Source organism: Struthio camelus, chromosome 15 (genome assembly GCF_040807025.1).
Source record: "Struthio camelus isolate bStrCam1 chromosome 15, bStrCam1.hap1, whole genome shotgun sequence".
In the NCBI taxonomy this organism is placed as follows: Eukaryota; Metazoa; Chordata; class Aves; order Struthioniformes; family Struthionidae; genus Struthio; species Struthio camelus.
The window spans coordinates 5,424,845-5,441,467 of NC_090956.1; the positions used below are offsets into that span (position 1 = coordinate 5,424,845).

A 16,623-nucleotide genomic window follows, 5' to 3' on the forward strand; every position below is an offset into this window, starting at 1 on the left:
GCTGCAAACTGTAGCACGTTATACATAGTAGAGCAATAATCAGTGTAAACTGAATCTGTAATAAATTACTCCACAGAGTAGAAAGTAGAAGGACAGCCTTCCTAATTTATTTATCCTTGTAACCCCGCTGCTTTGGTGATACCTGGCACTGGCCACACACTCCAGCGTGACATCACCGCTGCCGGCTACAACGCTCGTATTCTGCGGAGGGACTACGATGACAGGAGCCACCGTGTCGGATGGGTCGCCAGCACCTACGTAGACAGAAAAAAAACTCATGAAGACTCTGGACTTCTGCAAATAGCAATGACTGAACCACCCCAGGCAAAGGCTCTTGTCAAGTGACACCGCTGCAAATTTCACTCTTCAGCCTTACCAGGGATCTTATTCTCCCGGTTAAGAGGAGATCTTCAGCGTGGCCATTTTCAATGGCTTTCATTATCCTGCACAAACACACTGTTTCAATATACCCAGCTTGGTATCATTCAAAACACATAACTCAACAAGAACTACTCCCAGATGGAGTGCAGAGGCCATTCTCAAACAGAGAGCAAATAAATTAAGCATCCTAAAGGTTTTCTATTGTCGAGCACTTTTATTTTTATCAAACACTTGCTGACTTACGTTTTTTAAGACCTTTTCATGTTTTGTTTATTCTTGCCACTTCCATGGCATTTCAAAAGAATCTGCCAATACCCGTGTTAGTTCTTTAAAAAGATTTTACCCACTGGGGAGCAAATAAGAAATTAACAGAGCAGCATATCACAGCAACTTCAATCCTCTGCTCTTATCAGCAAAGTAAATAACCCAAATCTGCTTCTCTTTTGTGAGGCATCATACTGTAAATAATTTAGCTTATGCAACAGTCAGCAGACACTTTAAAAAATGGCTAAAAGGCTGCTTGTAAATTATCACTGTGTACATTTAATAACTGAATTAAAATACCCATGCATTCATGGGTACTTTGCTTCAAGCAATCCATTTGGGAAAGAAAAATTGGCTATTTTTAAACTTGAATATGACAGTAATAAAAATTTCTAAAGATAGAGAATCCAATAAATGAAATATAGAATTAAAAAATGAAAATAAATCTAAACTGATGCAAATCTGGCCCAGCTCATCAAACGCTTTCTGCAAAGGAGTCTAACCCGTGTACATTATGGTAAGAAGAGTGGCAAATTGGCAAACGCCAGGTATGAACCCTGATGTCTCTTTTAAGGTATTTCCCTAAAGAATAGAAAATGGAAAGAAAAGTCCTTGTTTTCTTCTTTCAAAGCAACTGGCGTGCCAAAAGCTATTTGCCATGCTATTTCACTCGTTGGCTAGACAAAGCTTTGGTACTGGGGCTCAGACACTTTACAAGGTGAGTAGAGAAAACAAACCTATTTTGCAAAACAAAATTCTGAATTATAGAATGAAAAATGAAAAAATATTTCCATTTTGACAGTTTCTCAACTGGGAGCAAATAATGGACCGAGGGAGAAGAAAATTTGTACTAAAACTCGTTCTCATTTGCAACATATAAACATAACTTATATGGGATCTCACAAATCTAAATTTTTAGTAGGTTTTAGCTCTGCTCCACAACACTCCTGGAAAAGATATTATTGAGTAGCAAACCTCTCCGTGGTAGTCTTATAGGTATTCAGGACAGGAATCTCCCAGACAGTAATTGAAGAAAATAAAAAACCACTGCCAATCAGTTTAGTAGTTTGTTACTGATGAGAAGAAATAACCTCAGAACTGGGGTTCACCGCCACCCCTCTGCGCCTGGTGAAGGTTTACAACAGCAAATACTAAAAGATCAACAAACTAGGCAAAGACAAAATAGGGTAAATTGGGCAATAAACATTCCTTATCTCCATCTGTAAAAGAGGAAAACCACTTGTTCTGCTTATCAGCTCCCCTGGAAAATGGCTCAACCACCCGGAAAAACAACCCAAGGAGAGAAGCCAGCTTTGTTGTAACCTCTAGGAGTTTACCAGATGAAAAAGGTTCTTTGTGCAGTAAACAGATAAGCACAGGAAATAAAAGTGCACTTTACTCTCCCTGCAACTAGGAAAAACCTAAGGAGGTTTCTCTGACTTTATTACTAATTGCAGCAAGAACCTAAACAAAGAGTCCGCACTTATTTTCATATCATACAATCCCTAAAACAAACCTGTTAAAAATGGTCTTCTGATAAAGATTTTGAGTGGGTGAGTTAATACAGCTGTGATACAGAGAGCTCATCAAAATGCTTAGTGCTCGGATTCTGCGTACTGTATCTAGAAATGCCAGTTGCAGAAATAACAAGAACTATATATAAAACAACACAGTTTCCAAGTATTATCTAAACAGTTCCTAGGCAGCATACATATTCATATTTCATATTCAAAACCAGTTTAAGTTTCCATTTGCAGCACAAAGAAATCACTTGCCATAATTCACTTGGGTCCCAATCCTGCCCGATAAAACTCAGTAAAGACATTCCCAGGGATCCTTCTGCAGAATGGCGCTTGCAGTTTTGTTTTGTGCCTGCTGAAAATGTCAGAGGAGGAATTTAGTCCTGCTTTAGCGTAAAAATCTCAACATGGCTGCAATATGGGTTCTGTGTGTAAACGTCCACCACATCGTTTCAGAACTTTATCCTTTTGTAAGAAAACTACAGGTTAGAACCCAAGAAAGTAGCCAAGCTCCTAATATCGATAAGAAGTGTCACTGCGATTTTGTTTCAATGATGTGATACAGCAAATCAGATTGCAGTCTGCCAAGGAGGGTAGAGAGCTATTTCAAACAATCAGGTAATGAAAAACTACCCAGACTTTCTAAGTTTCCTATCTTTCCAGTCAGTAAACCCATTCAATCCCCTTCCTACCTCCTCATCTACTACACTGGCACGATTCTGCTTGACCAGGTGCTCCACTACACGCCATGCCGAATGCCGGTATTAGCAAACAGACATTTTCCTTGTGAATCCTTTGTAGAAAACAACTGACGTTTTTCTCTTCTTTGCTGCTCCTTTTTTTTTCTTCATCAGATCTTTTCTTGCCCCATCTTTCTAGGTCTTTGTCTTGATGTTTCCGTCTTGCTTCTCTTCATCTCCTCCACCTCTGCCTCCCTGCATGCAGGCAGCCTCTCTGCATTACTCGCTGCTTATTGCTCCCTTCCACAATCCCCTACAGATGTTTCACATTATGGAGAAACTGCTCAGTCCCCCCTGTATCCTAATGGCTGAGCTGCAGTTTCTCTGACTGTCATTTATGCCCATTAGGAAGAAATAATTATTAAAGATATGGAAATGGGAGAGCAGTATGAATGCCCACCAGCACACAAGCCCAGCAAGATGAACCTGCAAACGGAGCACTGCCATTCCCACCAGGCTGCTACCTTCTGAGCTAGAGCTGCTTTCCGGACCCCTTCGCTCAGCTAAGAAAGGGAAGCAACGCCAGGGAAAGACACTGCCTCCAGAATTGTAGCCAAGGGATGTGTAACTATTAGACATAAGTCTGTGGGAAACTTGTAGGAAAGCTACAGAGACTAGGCTGAAAGGCCCTGCAGGTCACTTAAGAGCTATGCTCTTAATTCGATTCTCGTCCCTAACAGAGGACTGGACGGGAGGACTCCCGCAAGCACTAGACTCCACCAGCCCTAATCGACGGACAGTTTTCTCCAAACAAGAACTGTTACTACTTTTTTTTACTCTGTATCTGTTTTAGCGACAGCCCTCACAGTATCTGCAAGATTTCCTTTGCTCATCAACCCAAATATTCTAAACTTTGCCTTTAGACACTGTCTGAATTGCTACTGGCATCTAATAGGGCCTAATGGCTGCCGTGCCTCAGGACCAGCCACAATCTTCCTTTAGGCCAGCATATCGTAGACCGAAGAGTCTGATTCACAAGCGGACGGAGCTTGCCCTGGCGCCGCTTGCAGTGCTTCCACCCTCAGCTGCTCTTGCAGCAACCGGTGAACTACTGCAATCTTCAGCCCACAATATTAGTGAACTGGCACCAACATTATTTTTCCACACAAGAACAAAAAGAATAGAAAAAAGAGACAAGAAAAAGGAATGAGACGATCTGTGGCCTTGCTATCCCTGATGTGTTATAGGAAGAGAGAAAAAAAAGAAGAGGAGAGGGATTAACGACTCCTGCGTGGTCTATTCAGTTTTATCACCAGAGGATGTATATGAGTGCGCAGGTCCGATTTTGGATCTTTTTTCCTCCTGTCTGACCTGGAATGAAACCTGTCCCAAGTGGCTCATAGCACTGACTTTTTTCTACTGATGAGCTGTAGAATTCTTAATCTTTGTTATTTAAATACAATAATTACGGAGACTGCCCTACCATCTCTGAAAAGACATAATCAGTGTTTTAATCTCTTCACGTATATTACTATGTAACGTACAGGGAGCTTTAAATATCATTTACAGATTACAAAGATCACAGACTTTGTCAAAGCCACTTGGGTGCTTAATTTTCTCAATGAGGATGAAATCTCACTCAGGCCATAACACTGAAGACGGGAAAGGTGCTTTCCCCTCATTCCACAACGTATAAACATCAGCTTCTTTCTCAGGTCTTACATTATGGCATGAAAAGTTTATCTACATCTGTGTGTTTGCGGTTCAGAATATTAAGAGCATTACTTCATGGATGCTCAAACTCATCTCAGAGAGCGGCCGTGCAAGCCAGCCTTTATATAAGGTGGGAGAAAGTGTTTATCTCCAGAAAAGAAGTAATAGCTTGAGCTCAGACCTGACAAAAATGACAAATCTTACTTTCGGAGCTGAGAATTTAAATTGCTTATAGGTCCCAACCCACTGGTGATACTTAATAAAAACAAGATTAGCTTAAGCAGGAGGAGTAAGAACTGCCTTAATAATCAGCAAGATCACCCTCATTTACTCAGCATGGGTAGAGCCCGCAACGCAACGCTGACTGCTAGTCATTCCTACCCTGAGCCTTAGTCTGCACTCACTTCTCTGTGCCCTGTTTTCAGCAAAGAAGGAAATCCCAAAGGAATCAGTATCCAAAAATGGATTTACTTCTTTATATTGTGAAAGTTGTTGAAGAGAAAAACGCTATGCAAAAAGGATCACCATTATGCTACCCACAAGCTAATGGAGAAACTGAACACTTCAGCACAAGTCTGAACCTTTTGTAAGTTAACCTGGAAGAAAAAGGTTAGAAAATCTTCATTATAAATGTCCTACAGACTTTCAGACTTGTACAGTACGTAGAAATGCCTATTCAATTACTATGCAGGATATAGACAAAACTTAATGTTACAAAATTATGGATACCTAAATTAGAAAAAAAGTACAATGGGAAATAAGAGAATCAGTCCAATACAAATAGCAAAAATATTTCGTTCAGCATTATAGCATCAAGAATACGCAATTTGAGACTATGTAACACGGAATCTGAGAAAAAAGGAGAAATAAAATTCACATTGTGTCTCAATATGGCTCAAGCAAAAGAAAAACAAGGATCTTACAAATACAAACTGTGTAATGAATACATTTCACTTTTTCCATATACAACCTGCAGATGTTTTGGATTATCAATCCATAATAGAGTAATTTCCCTTTCCCTGACAACCACTTGTAGACCCAAGAGAAAATAAGGGTGCCAATAATGAAAAAAGGCATATTTCTCAGTCACAAAACTCTATCCTAAAACATAGCTTTTCTATTTGTTCCCTACTAATTAGGCTGCCTGTTAACAGATTGCAGAATTAATGAGTATTAAGTTACCATTTCATTTTTGCTCTTATATTAACAGCAGGTGCTGTTCATTTTCGAGAAGAGGAAATATGTGATGTTGCTGAACATTATTATGTACTGTACCAGACTCTGCTCAGATTCCTGAAAGCAAAGAAAAATAACAGAGACTTTCCTGCAGGGATGCTTCGTTCTTTCTGAGTTTGGCTCTCAACGTCCCCCAGTTTATTACAGCCATAGCCAGTCCGTGTTCCTGATTTCTACTAAACTCACACAATAAACTCCTAATAATCTGTTCTATCAGTTGTACTCATCTGTGTGACACTTCCTCAAGGTACTGAAATACTACAGTGGGAGGAACGGGAATCTCTGAAGGATACTACTTTCAATGAGAAGCATGCCTGCATTTAGATCTCTTTTTGGACCTCTGTATTACTTTTACAGAACTGTCCTTTTGAGGTGACATCAAGCTGTGGGGAATCTAGTACAGTATGAGCAATTGATTTGGTTTCATGGACAACATTAAGGCTCCAGATGGAGTTCTGGGAGACAAAAGTATCTTATTTATGAAATAATAAACAATCTAATGACATAGAGTTGGTGTATGAAGTATTATTATGACTTTTCACTTTGCCAGGATATCTTAGGCCCCTCAAACACGTACATATTAAGGAAATTTCTGACCTTCTGAAGGAAGGAAAGGAAGAAGGAAATTTTCAACCTTTGAAAAAATAGACTCTAGACTCAAAGATGCAACATAAAAACTTTGGAGACATAAAAAGCTTTGGGGATGAAATTTATAGTGAAAATGACCTAGTTGTTTGAATCAATCACAGTAAGTGAATTCTTATGTATACAGTCCTTGTCTTGATCCAGACATCAGACATCATGACACATGAATAAAACCCCAGATATGAAAAAATGAAAAAGGTTTACGAAATGCAATACAAGCAAAACGAATGGTCTAGGTCACTTATATTTATTGACTCAACATGCTCTTCTCAACGTGACTAAGCTTTGCCCACAACAGATCAAACACATGATTAATTTCCACTGCAAGTAAAACATAAAAAGGGTGAATAAAAGAATAAAACCAAACAAAATAAAGCAAACAGATCAAAAATTAAATACACATTGTTTTACAGGGGTGGTATGGCAAAGAGAAGCTATTGCAAAAGATTTCATCAATAACTGCTTATGAAGCCCCGCATAAAATAATCTTGGCTGAATCACCCATTTGTAAAGCAGCCAAGCACCTGAAAAGCTGTGCTCCTTTCTTTCCTGCTCCTCTGTTCTGGCCCGGTGCAATGTTGCCATAGATGTTACACCAGTACCTCTGACATGTGTCACTTTAAAAAATAAAGTTGCCCAAAGATAATGAAATTATACCAGCAAAATTTTTCCCAGTCAAATTTACAACTCTGCAAGCAGTTCAAAATGCACTTAACTTCGGGCTTATTGTTAACCAGTTTGAACAGAGCAGAAATACTCCTATGCGTAAATTAAGGACATACATAATTTTGCAGAAACAGAGCCTTAAAGGAGAAAACAGAAAATATATTAACTATGCAAAACTGTAGCATTCATCCAAGAAGATATTTTATGTGTATAGAGCTTTCTGTAAACTATATTGGGAACACCTAATAGAAAGCACCTCTTGAGTAAGTCTAAGAGGTCTCTCAGACATCACATCATACAATCACATTTATGAATGTCTGTGGTAAAAAGACTGAGTTTTTTGAATTCTGTATTCCTGGTTGGAAGGTTTCCTAGTGCTTTGTTATTCAGACTCTTAGAAACACTCCTAATTTCCAGCTTAAATGCGCCCCATTTGTTCTTCTGCCAATGCTGTCCTTTAACTTAAATAGCTCTTTTCTCCCTCTGTGATGTTTACATCCTGAAGTATTTATAGGCAACAATTACATTCCTTCACAGTCTTAATTTTACTAAGCTAAACAAGTCAAACTCTTCTCATCTGACAAGTTTGAAAAGATTCACTGAAATATATACAAACAAAACATTAAGAGCAAGAGTAAGAAAACAGCTAGCATCAGGCTATAAATGTTTCCAAATGTTTAAACAAATAGCAGTCACATTTGTAATAGCTTTTCTTCCTCCCCCTTTTGTAAAGACTTTCACACAGACTGTAAAAGCGGTTAGTTTTAGCCCTAGAGAAAGATTAATGGAGAGCTCGGCTCTATCCACAAGATGACTTGTACCCTTTTGTGTGTAGTTAGGACAGCAATGAAGAGCTTTATATACGTTATTAGATAAAACAGAGTGTAAAATACATGCTGAGAAGCTTCTGAAATCTTGTAGAGAGTGTTTAGGTTCTATCTCTCAGAGTAATGAAAGACAGGAACCTACACAGAGTTGATTCACGTACAAAAGATGTATTTCTGTAAATCACAGCCCCCCACTGGTAGTGTGAGGTTGTGTGGCCCTAGGAGCAGCACCAGAGCCTTTAAGGTTCACAGTGACAGTCTCTCCAAGTCACCTTTCACCAGTTCTGCTCCACACACTGGGACAGGGATGGGACACGTGCCTTCTTTCCTGATTTTGCCCATTTTCGACAGGCCATTAAGTGCAGGCGACCAAGGACTGCTTTGTGAACGAGCCCTCCACAACCTAGACTTGCTTCTCCTCTTTTCTGCTACATAAGGACTATAAACTGGGTTTATATTTTAGGACTATTTCAGAAATAAATTCCCAGTATCGTCCCATGTAGTTTTAAGGAAATTATGTCACTACTTAAGTTACATAGCTCCCTGTGATGACTCAGCAGCTGAATTCAAAAAAAGATCAAATTTCTGCCCAACACTCTGAAATTCCCTTCTCACAACTCCTTGTGCAAACAGAGCAATTTAGAAGTTCAGTCTCTGTCACTGACCTGACCTTTCCCCATGCACAGTGAGGGGTTTCTTTTTGCCTAGAAACTTATCATCCAGCACATCATTAGAGCTTTTTACATGAAAAAAAATATATAGCCCCAAGCTATTCTAGCTAAAGAACACTCAGATGGCTTTTTAAGCTATCAGATAGCTTTAATATCAGGTACGTAAGTGGATAGAGCGTGCAATCTTATTCAACAGCAGTTAAAAGGAAAAAAAAAATCTATGGTCTAGCAGTGGAATCTATTAGCCTCCGAGTCATCTTCAAAGCAATGCAAGAAGCAACAGGTAGAGCAGCCGCTTGCAGCAAGTCGGCAGGGTGAGTGTGGCCCTCTGCAGCATCTCTGCACTCAACACCCACAACCTATGGATTTTTAATGGCGTAATCTGAAACATGTCTATGGTTGAAAAGATTTTAAAGTAACTGATCAGTGGAAATATTTTTTAAGAGGTTGTACATTTTCATGATGCACTGTACAGCACTGTAAGAAAAGCATCCTTTTCAATACAAACAGGCAGGCACTGCGGAGGGGATCTGGAACGGGGCTCGGCTGCCCGTGGATTCTGCACTGGGCAGCAGGAGTCGCTTCCCACCAAGGACACAAAGGATCTTTTCACTTCTTACAGCCCTGGCAACTTCATTTCTCTGGATATTTACCACCTACATTTTTAATAAAAGTAGATTAGTTTAATATACCGCACATCAGTACTGGGATGTTAAATAAAACTCATACTAGAACTGCCAGTGAATCATACAGTCCAGAAAGGAAAGATTTAGTGGTGAGAGACAAAGGGAGGCAAGAAACGAGAAAGCAAAGCTGAGCTGGGGGCATGGCTGAGTTAGGAGAATCAAAGAAACCCTGGAAGTTTAGATGTTGCAATTCTTAACCAGCAGATTCTGGTTTACTGTCAAGCAGCAGGAAAGAAAGAGAAACGGCAGACAATAAAAAGCTGCCTTCTATTTTCAATTTGTATCTTCATATGTGGCTTCATCTTTATATCAATGCAATGCATTTCTTAACTTCTTTCTTTGGCAAGGGACAATAAATAAAATCACATAAAAACTGACAATCCAGTTGCTTCTTTTCCCACTCATTTGCAACAAGTTTAAAAACTCTTTTGCTTAGAAATGAAAGGATGGCAACAGACATTCCCATTTGTCCTTTACTGAACTTAGAAACCTAAAGCCCAGGGATAAAGAAAAGCATCTCGGGTGACTGCTGGGCAAAATTATTGTAGTTTCTAAGATCTACTTTTTGTAGCGTCTTTTTAAATGAACCTGACATTGTGATGCACTATGCTGGGAGAACATGTTTGTGCATACGTACTGATCATATGACAAGCAGCACCGCTAAGGCTAAAATTAATACTAAATTGCAGTTAGACTCCCGTTAATATACAGCGATAAAACAAAGTGCTACTTTGAGGTTGTTTGCATTTACATTCAATACCATTCCACTGATTTTTAGGAGGATATCATATCAAACAAGTCGTATTTTTCTAGTATCATCTAAGTTTCAGGAGAATGCTATTAGATGCCTGGCAAATACATGAAAATAATAATTATTATTGGATTTTAGATCCTTCCTTATACCTAGGTTTCTACTGCACCTGGTTGCTTGTTTAAAAATCTGGGATCTTTTTCTGACAGATTAAATAATAGAATTTAAAGCTGCCCTCATCGAGGATAAGCAAAAGATGAATCTCAAAGTATCCCATAATTGATTTGTTCTTCTCAAGCAAAGGAAGCACTTGTTTCATAGGATTTGGTGCCAGTAAATGCATTTAGGCTGCCAAATTGGCCACCATTATGTAAAAAGCATGTACAAGAATACTTATACAGATCTGAACGACACAGTCATTCAGCTAAAGCTATGCAAATACATTTTTGCAGTTACTGGATAAGCAAGGTGTTGATGAAAGCTTTCTCCAGAAAATCCACTCTAAGAAGAGTGATTAAAATTATCTATTTAAACATTATTTGAACTTCAAAAAAAACCACCCAGATTTCAAAAACTGCCCTGAGATCCTACATGCATGTAAAAATTCGTGAAGGCTTAAAGGATAGCTCCTCTACAAATATTTATAACATTGGACTAAATAGGCTATTTTGTTCTTTGCTGAAACTACGTTCAAATCAAGATGCTCTGAACAGCATTTTAAGCTCAAGGTCAACTCTTGCTGCAATCTATTTATATAGTTATATGGGAAACATGCTCTGAGATCCAGACTGCTACCTTGCTCCCAAGGTCTGTTGTTTCCAAGTTGTTACATAAAAAGAGTAGAACTGAAAAATAAGAAGATACCCCACAGCCTTCTTCCAACAGCTAGCTCAACCAAACATATGGAATGACTTGTCAAAATAATATTTTGAGAAATAGGTTACCAGGGGCCTCAGGTCTACTCCATATGGTCTGAAGTTCTCCACCCCCCTTGACCATATCATGCTACTTTTTTCCTTTCTTCTATAAAAGGACACAATCCTTAATAAAAGTAGAGTTGTTCAGGTCACAGAGATCCAGAAGCAATAAAATATTTCATTTACTTATTTAGTGTACTATAAAATATAAAAGCAGGTCAAAATCACTCACACAGCAGAGCTCGGAATCCAAAGAAATATTTTTCTATCAAAAGAAAGAATTTTTCTTCCTCTTTAAAGCACAGATGTTCTTCTAAATAAAGTGAGGCTTTTCCTTTGCAGCCTTTGTGATTATCAATCTTTGGTTATTTTATAATATAAGGTTGCCTCACACCTCAGCAGGGAGAAAAATACATAGTCCTGTATTTCTTCTGTAGCAAGAACAAAACAAATGTGAGCAAAGAAAGCTCCAAAAGAGCAAACAATAACCCAGCTGAAGAAAGTCTACAAACTTATTCATTCAAAAATAATTCCACAGATGGATAAGCATTTAATTTTCTGAAGTGAGAATAAAACAGCATCTCTCTTTTCTGGAGGATGGAATGGGTTTTTGTGTCTGCCTATTTATATACAGTATATAAATGCATGTTCAGAGAATACTGCAAGTACTGTAAAAAGAAATCTAAGGGGAAGTTATTACTCAGTGCTCTTTGTTGGTATTTCTGCAGTACGGGTAGTGTCAGCATTGTTAAAAATAAATTGGTAGCGAACCTTGCTTGCCCAGTGCAAATGCTGTTTGCATTAATGTACTGCTGCTCCCAGATAAGACAGGAGTTTTAAGAGCAAGATGTCTTTTCGATCTTACATCAACTTCTTACACTCTCAGAAAAGCACTGGCTCCTTGTTTTCAGCTGTAGGGATGGCAAACAGCCCTCTCCACATACGACAAAGGACTCCTTGCTTCAGGAGCTGACAAGAGAAGCTTATTACCGTGCGGTCGTCTTCTCTCCCTACTCACCCCAAACTTTCCATTTCAGGCTACTTCTCATTTGCAGTTGTTATTATCCTAATATGGCACTAGGATGGCACAACAGATTTAGAGTTAAGTAGGAAAATTAGGGGGAATAAATGAAAAGTAAAATGAGAAATGTTATACTTCCTTCCTGTCTAAACCACAAATTTGTGTCTTAGAAAGAAAGAAAACTACCCCTACGTTTAGAAACACATAGTCACTTCCAAAATGTCCTTGGGTTATCAGTTTTAAATGCATTGGGAATGTGTGATTAGGCAGAACACAGCAATATTGTTTAGTTTTAGTCAACACATTTTATTTAGATTTGCTGTAGAAATAACACTATCAATGTGATCCTGCTACCCGGCTGGCAAAGGGCGGTAGTAGCGCAGAACTGTCAAGCGTTGGAGCAAGTGAAACCATCAGAAAACGTTGCAGGGTTTGCTTCATAACAAAACACCGACTCTTGCCTTCTCTCGTACACATACAATCTCCTAAACGTATTTATAGACACTGGATGAAGAAGGATAAATCACTTCACTTATATGCACACACGAAATGCATTTGGATACAGATTAAAATTAGACTAAGCAGCTAAAATAAAACTGGAAGCCACGATGGGAACAGCCAGCTGTATTTACAGGCAACGGGAATCCTCCAAGGGATGTCCCCTAGCCTGTGATACCGAGCAGTTTTTACCTTGTTCCGCTCTGTGACTTCTGTCTATTTTCTCCACTTCGGTATTAGTTCTGTAAGCTCAGTGCAGCCATACCTATCCTCAGTGAAAGAAAACAGTAAATGCAGAGACCACACGTGATATCAAAAGCTAATGCTGACCTCTCTACCGGCTATTGAAAACACCCAACAGGGTCAGATGTAATTGACTTATCTCCCCTCCCCTCCTTATTATAAAGAGTAACTATAAAGAAGAGATTAGCGTGCCAGACAGTTTGCCTATTCAGGAGCCAAAAAGATTTAAAATGTAGACCAAATTTAAGACAGTAAAATGCATTACATACTGAGCCACAAAGTATCTGAGAAAACTCAGACATACAAACAGCTTTTCCAAATAAACCATACTCTTCCCCCTCCTACTGCCTCAAGAGCCTGTAAACCAAACCCCCCAAAACCTCCAGAACAAAACTGAAGTGATATATAAAAATAAAAGTATAACTGAAGCATTTTTGACACTTCTCTATCACTCTTAAAAATAATAATAATAATAATAATCCTGAGCTATTGAAGTGACTGAAAAAACCTAAAAAAATCGATGCATTTTCACCTGGTACTTTTCAAAAGAGGAGGAATACTGGGTGTTTCAGCAACGTGGTTTAACACAGCTTCGTAACAGAGCCCATCATAACTTACAAATAACGCCCTCGACAGCAAAATATTTCACCGTACGGTGCTGCGCCCAGGACTCGCCAGCCCGAGGAGACCCAGGCAGGACCGCGACTGGTGCCGCACAGCGGCCCGAGCTCCTTCGCGGCCGGCAGCGCGCGGCACGGGCACTGCTTGGCCTTTGGCCTTCCCTTGCTTACCACCTCGCAAGCGCGGCACATCCGGCAAGCAACGATGTGCCAGCTGAGCGGGATTTTTATGTGAAAGGAACAATTTATAAACTTCAACTCCAGCACGTACCCAAAGGTTTGGAAGTGTTGGCTTTTCAGTGTTTCTCTGTATTTCCCTTTTTTTGGCAATTCTCGGTTTGTAGCTGTGGTCAGGATAAAGTTTTTGATAGAGATAAAGAATCTCCTGTACGTACTTCTAAACTACTCAGAACTGTCTGTGAAAGAGGCGAGTGGTTGATCCTTCCCTTAATCTGGCAGGATGGATATAAATTTGTGTTTTTTACAGGGAATTATAGGTCTTTCTCAAAACAGCTAATAGTGACAACCAATTAAAAGACAAAAAGAAAAAAATAACCTTTTGCAAACAAACCTGTTTTTCTCAGCTCACATAGGAGAACTACAGTCTCCAAAAATGATTTTAAAATGTTTTCAAACACCAAGAAATTTCCCTTTGTTTCTGTTTCCTCTCTACGCACAGATACACATGAAGTGTAAAACCCAACAAGGAGGGGAAACGGAACATTTTAAATAGTTGATTTAATTCTGCATAAAATCTTTACTCCTACCATTAAAAAGTATAATTTATTACCACTGAAAAATGTAAGTACTAGAAAGTGCTCTTGAAAAATAATAACTGCTTCTACCAGCACACCAGAGACCTCTCCAGAAGATGCAGGAATCATTATCTCCATTTTACATGGGCTGAAAATGAAGCGAGGACAAACACTACTGAAATGAGGCCACAGGAGGTAAAAGTCTGACCTGTTTATTATGCCCTTTCGGCATGCGAGGCTACACTCAAATCCAGGATAGAAAACTTTTTTTGTTTTTCTTTCCAAACTCCAACTGCAGGAAGAAGCTGCTATACAGTACCCGGGGGCGTCCTGCACGCTCTGAAGCCGTCTCTCCTTCTCACGCTCCCTTTGCAGCATCGATCTCAGCTGAAAGACTTGTTAATGCAGTGTGGCAATTGAAATTAAATCCTGGTGCATGTTTTCAGATGACACAAACTGGACAGTTATTCACAGCATTTGTGGTCAACAGCAAACCAGGTGGGTAAAAAAAGATGGTGTATTCTCCCCGGTTTTATCACAGGCAATGTCAACATACGGATAAAACAGGCAATTTACATTTCTCAGAGTTATCATTTCAAACTGCTTGCAGACTCTGGCACGTGTCACCACACCAGTTTAACTGAGCTTTAGCTATTGGATCAAGCATTACAGATGAATGTCTAAACCTCAGATCGTAATGTGTGTTAAGATCATTTAAAGAGCAGGATACAATCTGGTGTTAAAGAGCCGCTCTTCTGCTCCCTTCGATCCCTACCATAGTTGCACCATATCTTTCTCTCATACTTTTTTTAAAAGAAATAAATTGTATATACTCAACGTATTTCCAAATAAAAAGTGAATAGGAAAAACAGAGTCTGCAACATCACTGGTGGGTAATTTCACTTTTCTGAAGTACTTTATTCCCTGCCTACCCTGCCCTCTGACCAAGACAGTAAACGTGCCCAGGGCAGGAGGGACTGCTGCTCTCAAGCCTTTGCCCTGACTCCTCACAAGATGCGTTACAGCAGTATTCTTCGACTTCCCCATTTTTCCATCAACAATGATGTGGTCAGTGTCAAACACTCAAAATCTGCTCCTGGGTGCTTTCTACATCCACAGAGCAGTTGGTGCAGTATCAATCCTCCAGCTGGAGCAATGGGCCAATGCCGCCAGCAGGCCCGGGCCAGGGCCCGAGCGCACTGCCAGGCTCTGCGACCGCTTCCTCCCACCTGCGGTCCAGGTCAGCTCTGATATGGCATAACTGTGCAACCTTGGATCAGACTGCTGTGAAAACTGCTAAATTGTAAGAGCTATATGAGAAAGAGCTGTGAGAAGCCTCATCTAGGGCCTCTGCCCATCCACTCAGGAGCTGCATTTAAGCTCAGGTCCTTGGTCCTTTCCTGAGCTACCTTGTAGGTATGCTGTACTTTGCTGACCCTGACTTTCTACCTTGCTGACTTGAATTCCTGGCTTGATCTTAGACTTGCCTTATCACTATGAACTTGTCTGGTGATGACTGGACTGTTGGCTGAACCTCACCAGACCAGCTCTGCTCTTCTTGCTCAGAGACTGTAGGAGTCAGCCCCTTAGCAATGAGGTCCCTGGCCCTACCTTGCTTCCTCAGCTCCTGACTCTCCTTGTCTTCCAGAACAGCTCACTCTTGCTGCTCCCTGATGGCCAGCACCCAAACGCTAGGCTCAGGCCTTGAGACATTTAATGTAAAAGCAAGATAGCTTAATACATTTCCTGAAATCTGAGGCCTTACTAAATTATTTCTCAGACATAATCCTATATGTAACCACTTGAATTAGAAGCCCCAAAAAATTAAGTGCAGATGATGAAAGGAAATACAACAGTATCCAAACAAATGCATAAAACTAAGGACCAGCTGCCTGCTCCCTGAAAGCCTCCTAAGGCTGACCCTTGATAGCCAATGGCAAGTAATATCTCTCACCTCAAAGAGCATTCTTCTGCAAACTGGAAAAGAAAATGATCAGACTCCAAACTGTTCATTTTCAATCACTTTTCCAGTCTCTGCTAGTCAATGTAAACAGTGATAGACTACAAACTGAAAGGTTAAAGGACGCTCAGGGTAAATTGCTGTTGTTTTCCTTATCTTTTCTGTGTACCACTGTCAACAGCTGGATGAGCACACTGGATGTAACACAAATTAGACTGATAGGGCTACAGGTATATCTCTGGTGAACTACATGTACTGGTGGCACTACATGCTTGGAAGACAGCTTGTATTAGAGAAGTCTCCTGAGTAGCAGTTTTTTGATTTGCACATAGAAATGTCTTCTGAGGACATAACTTAGGATGAGTTTGTTTCTCCATGATCACTTGAGTACCACAACCAAAAGTTGGAACTGGGACAATAGTACTTAGCTTAAACGACAGATGTCATCCCATTTCTGAGAGAATGTTAAAGGATAGTTGAGAAGTGGGATATGACTTTCTGCTTAGAAGGAATGAAAAATAAATTGAATTCTCTCCCAGTAACCTTTATGAATCACAGTTTCCCATTTG

The 16,623-nt window shown here is 39.8% G+C and overlaps 1 protein-coding gene across 5 annotated transcripts in view; it reads right to left on the bottom strand.

Annotated features, from left to right (window-relative positions):
• Positions 1-16,623, bottom strand: part of SDK1 (sidekick cell adhesion molecule 1) — a 430,635-nt gene that overhangs the window by 158,751 nt on the left and 255,261 nt on the right. For all 5 annotated transcript variants that reach the window (XM_068908486.1, XM_068908485.1, XM_068908487.1 and 2 more), the window contains one exon: positions 143-254. In XM_068908486.1, coding sequence (XP_068764587.1) covers positions 143-254 — 112 coding nt within the window. The remainder of the gene's footprint in view (positions 1-142; positions 255-16,623) is intronic.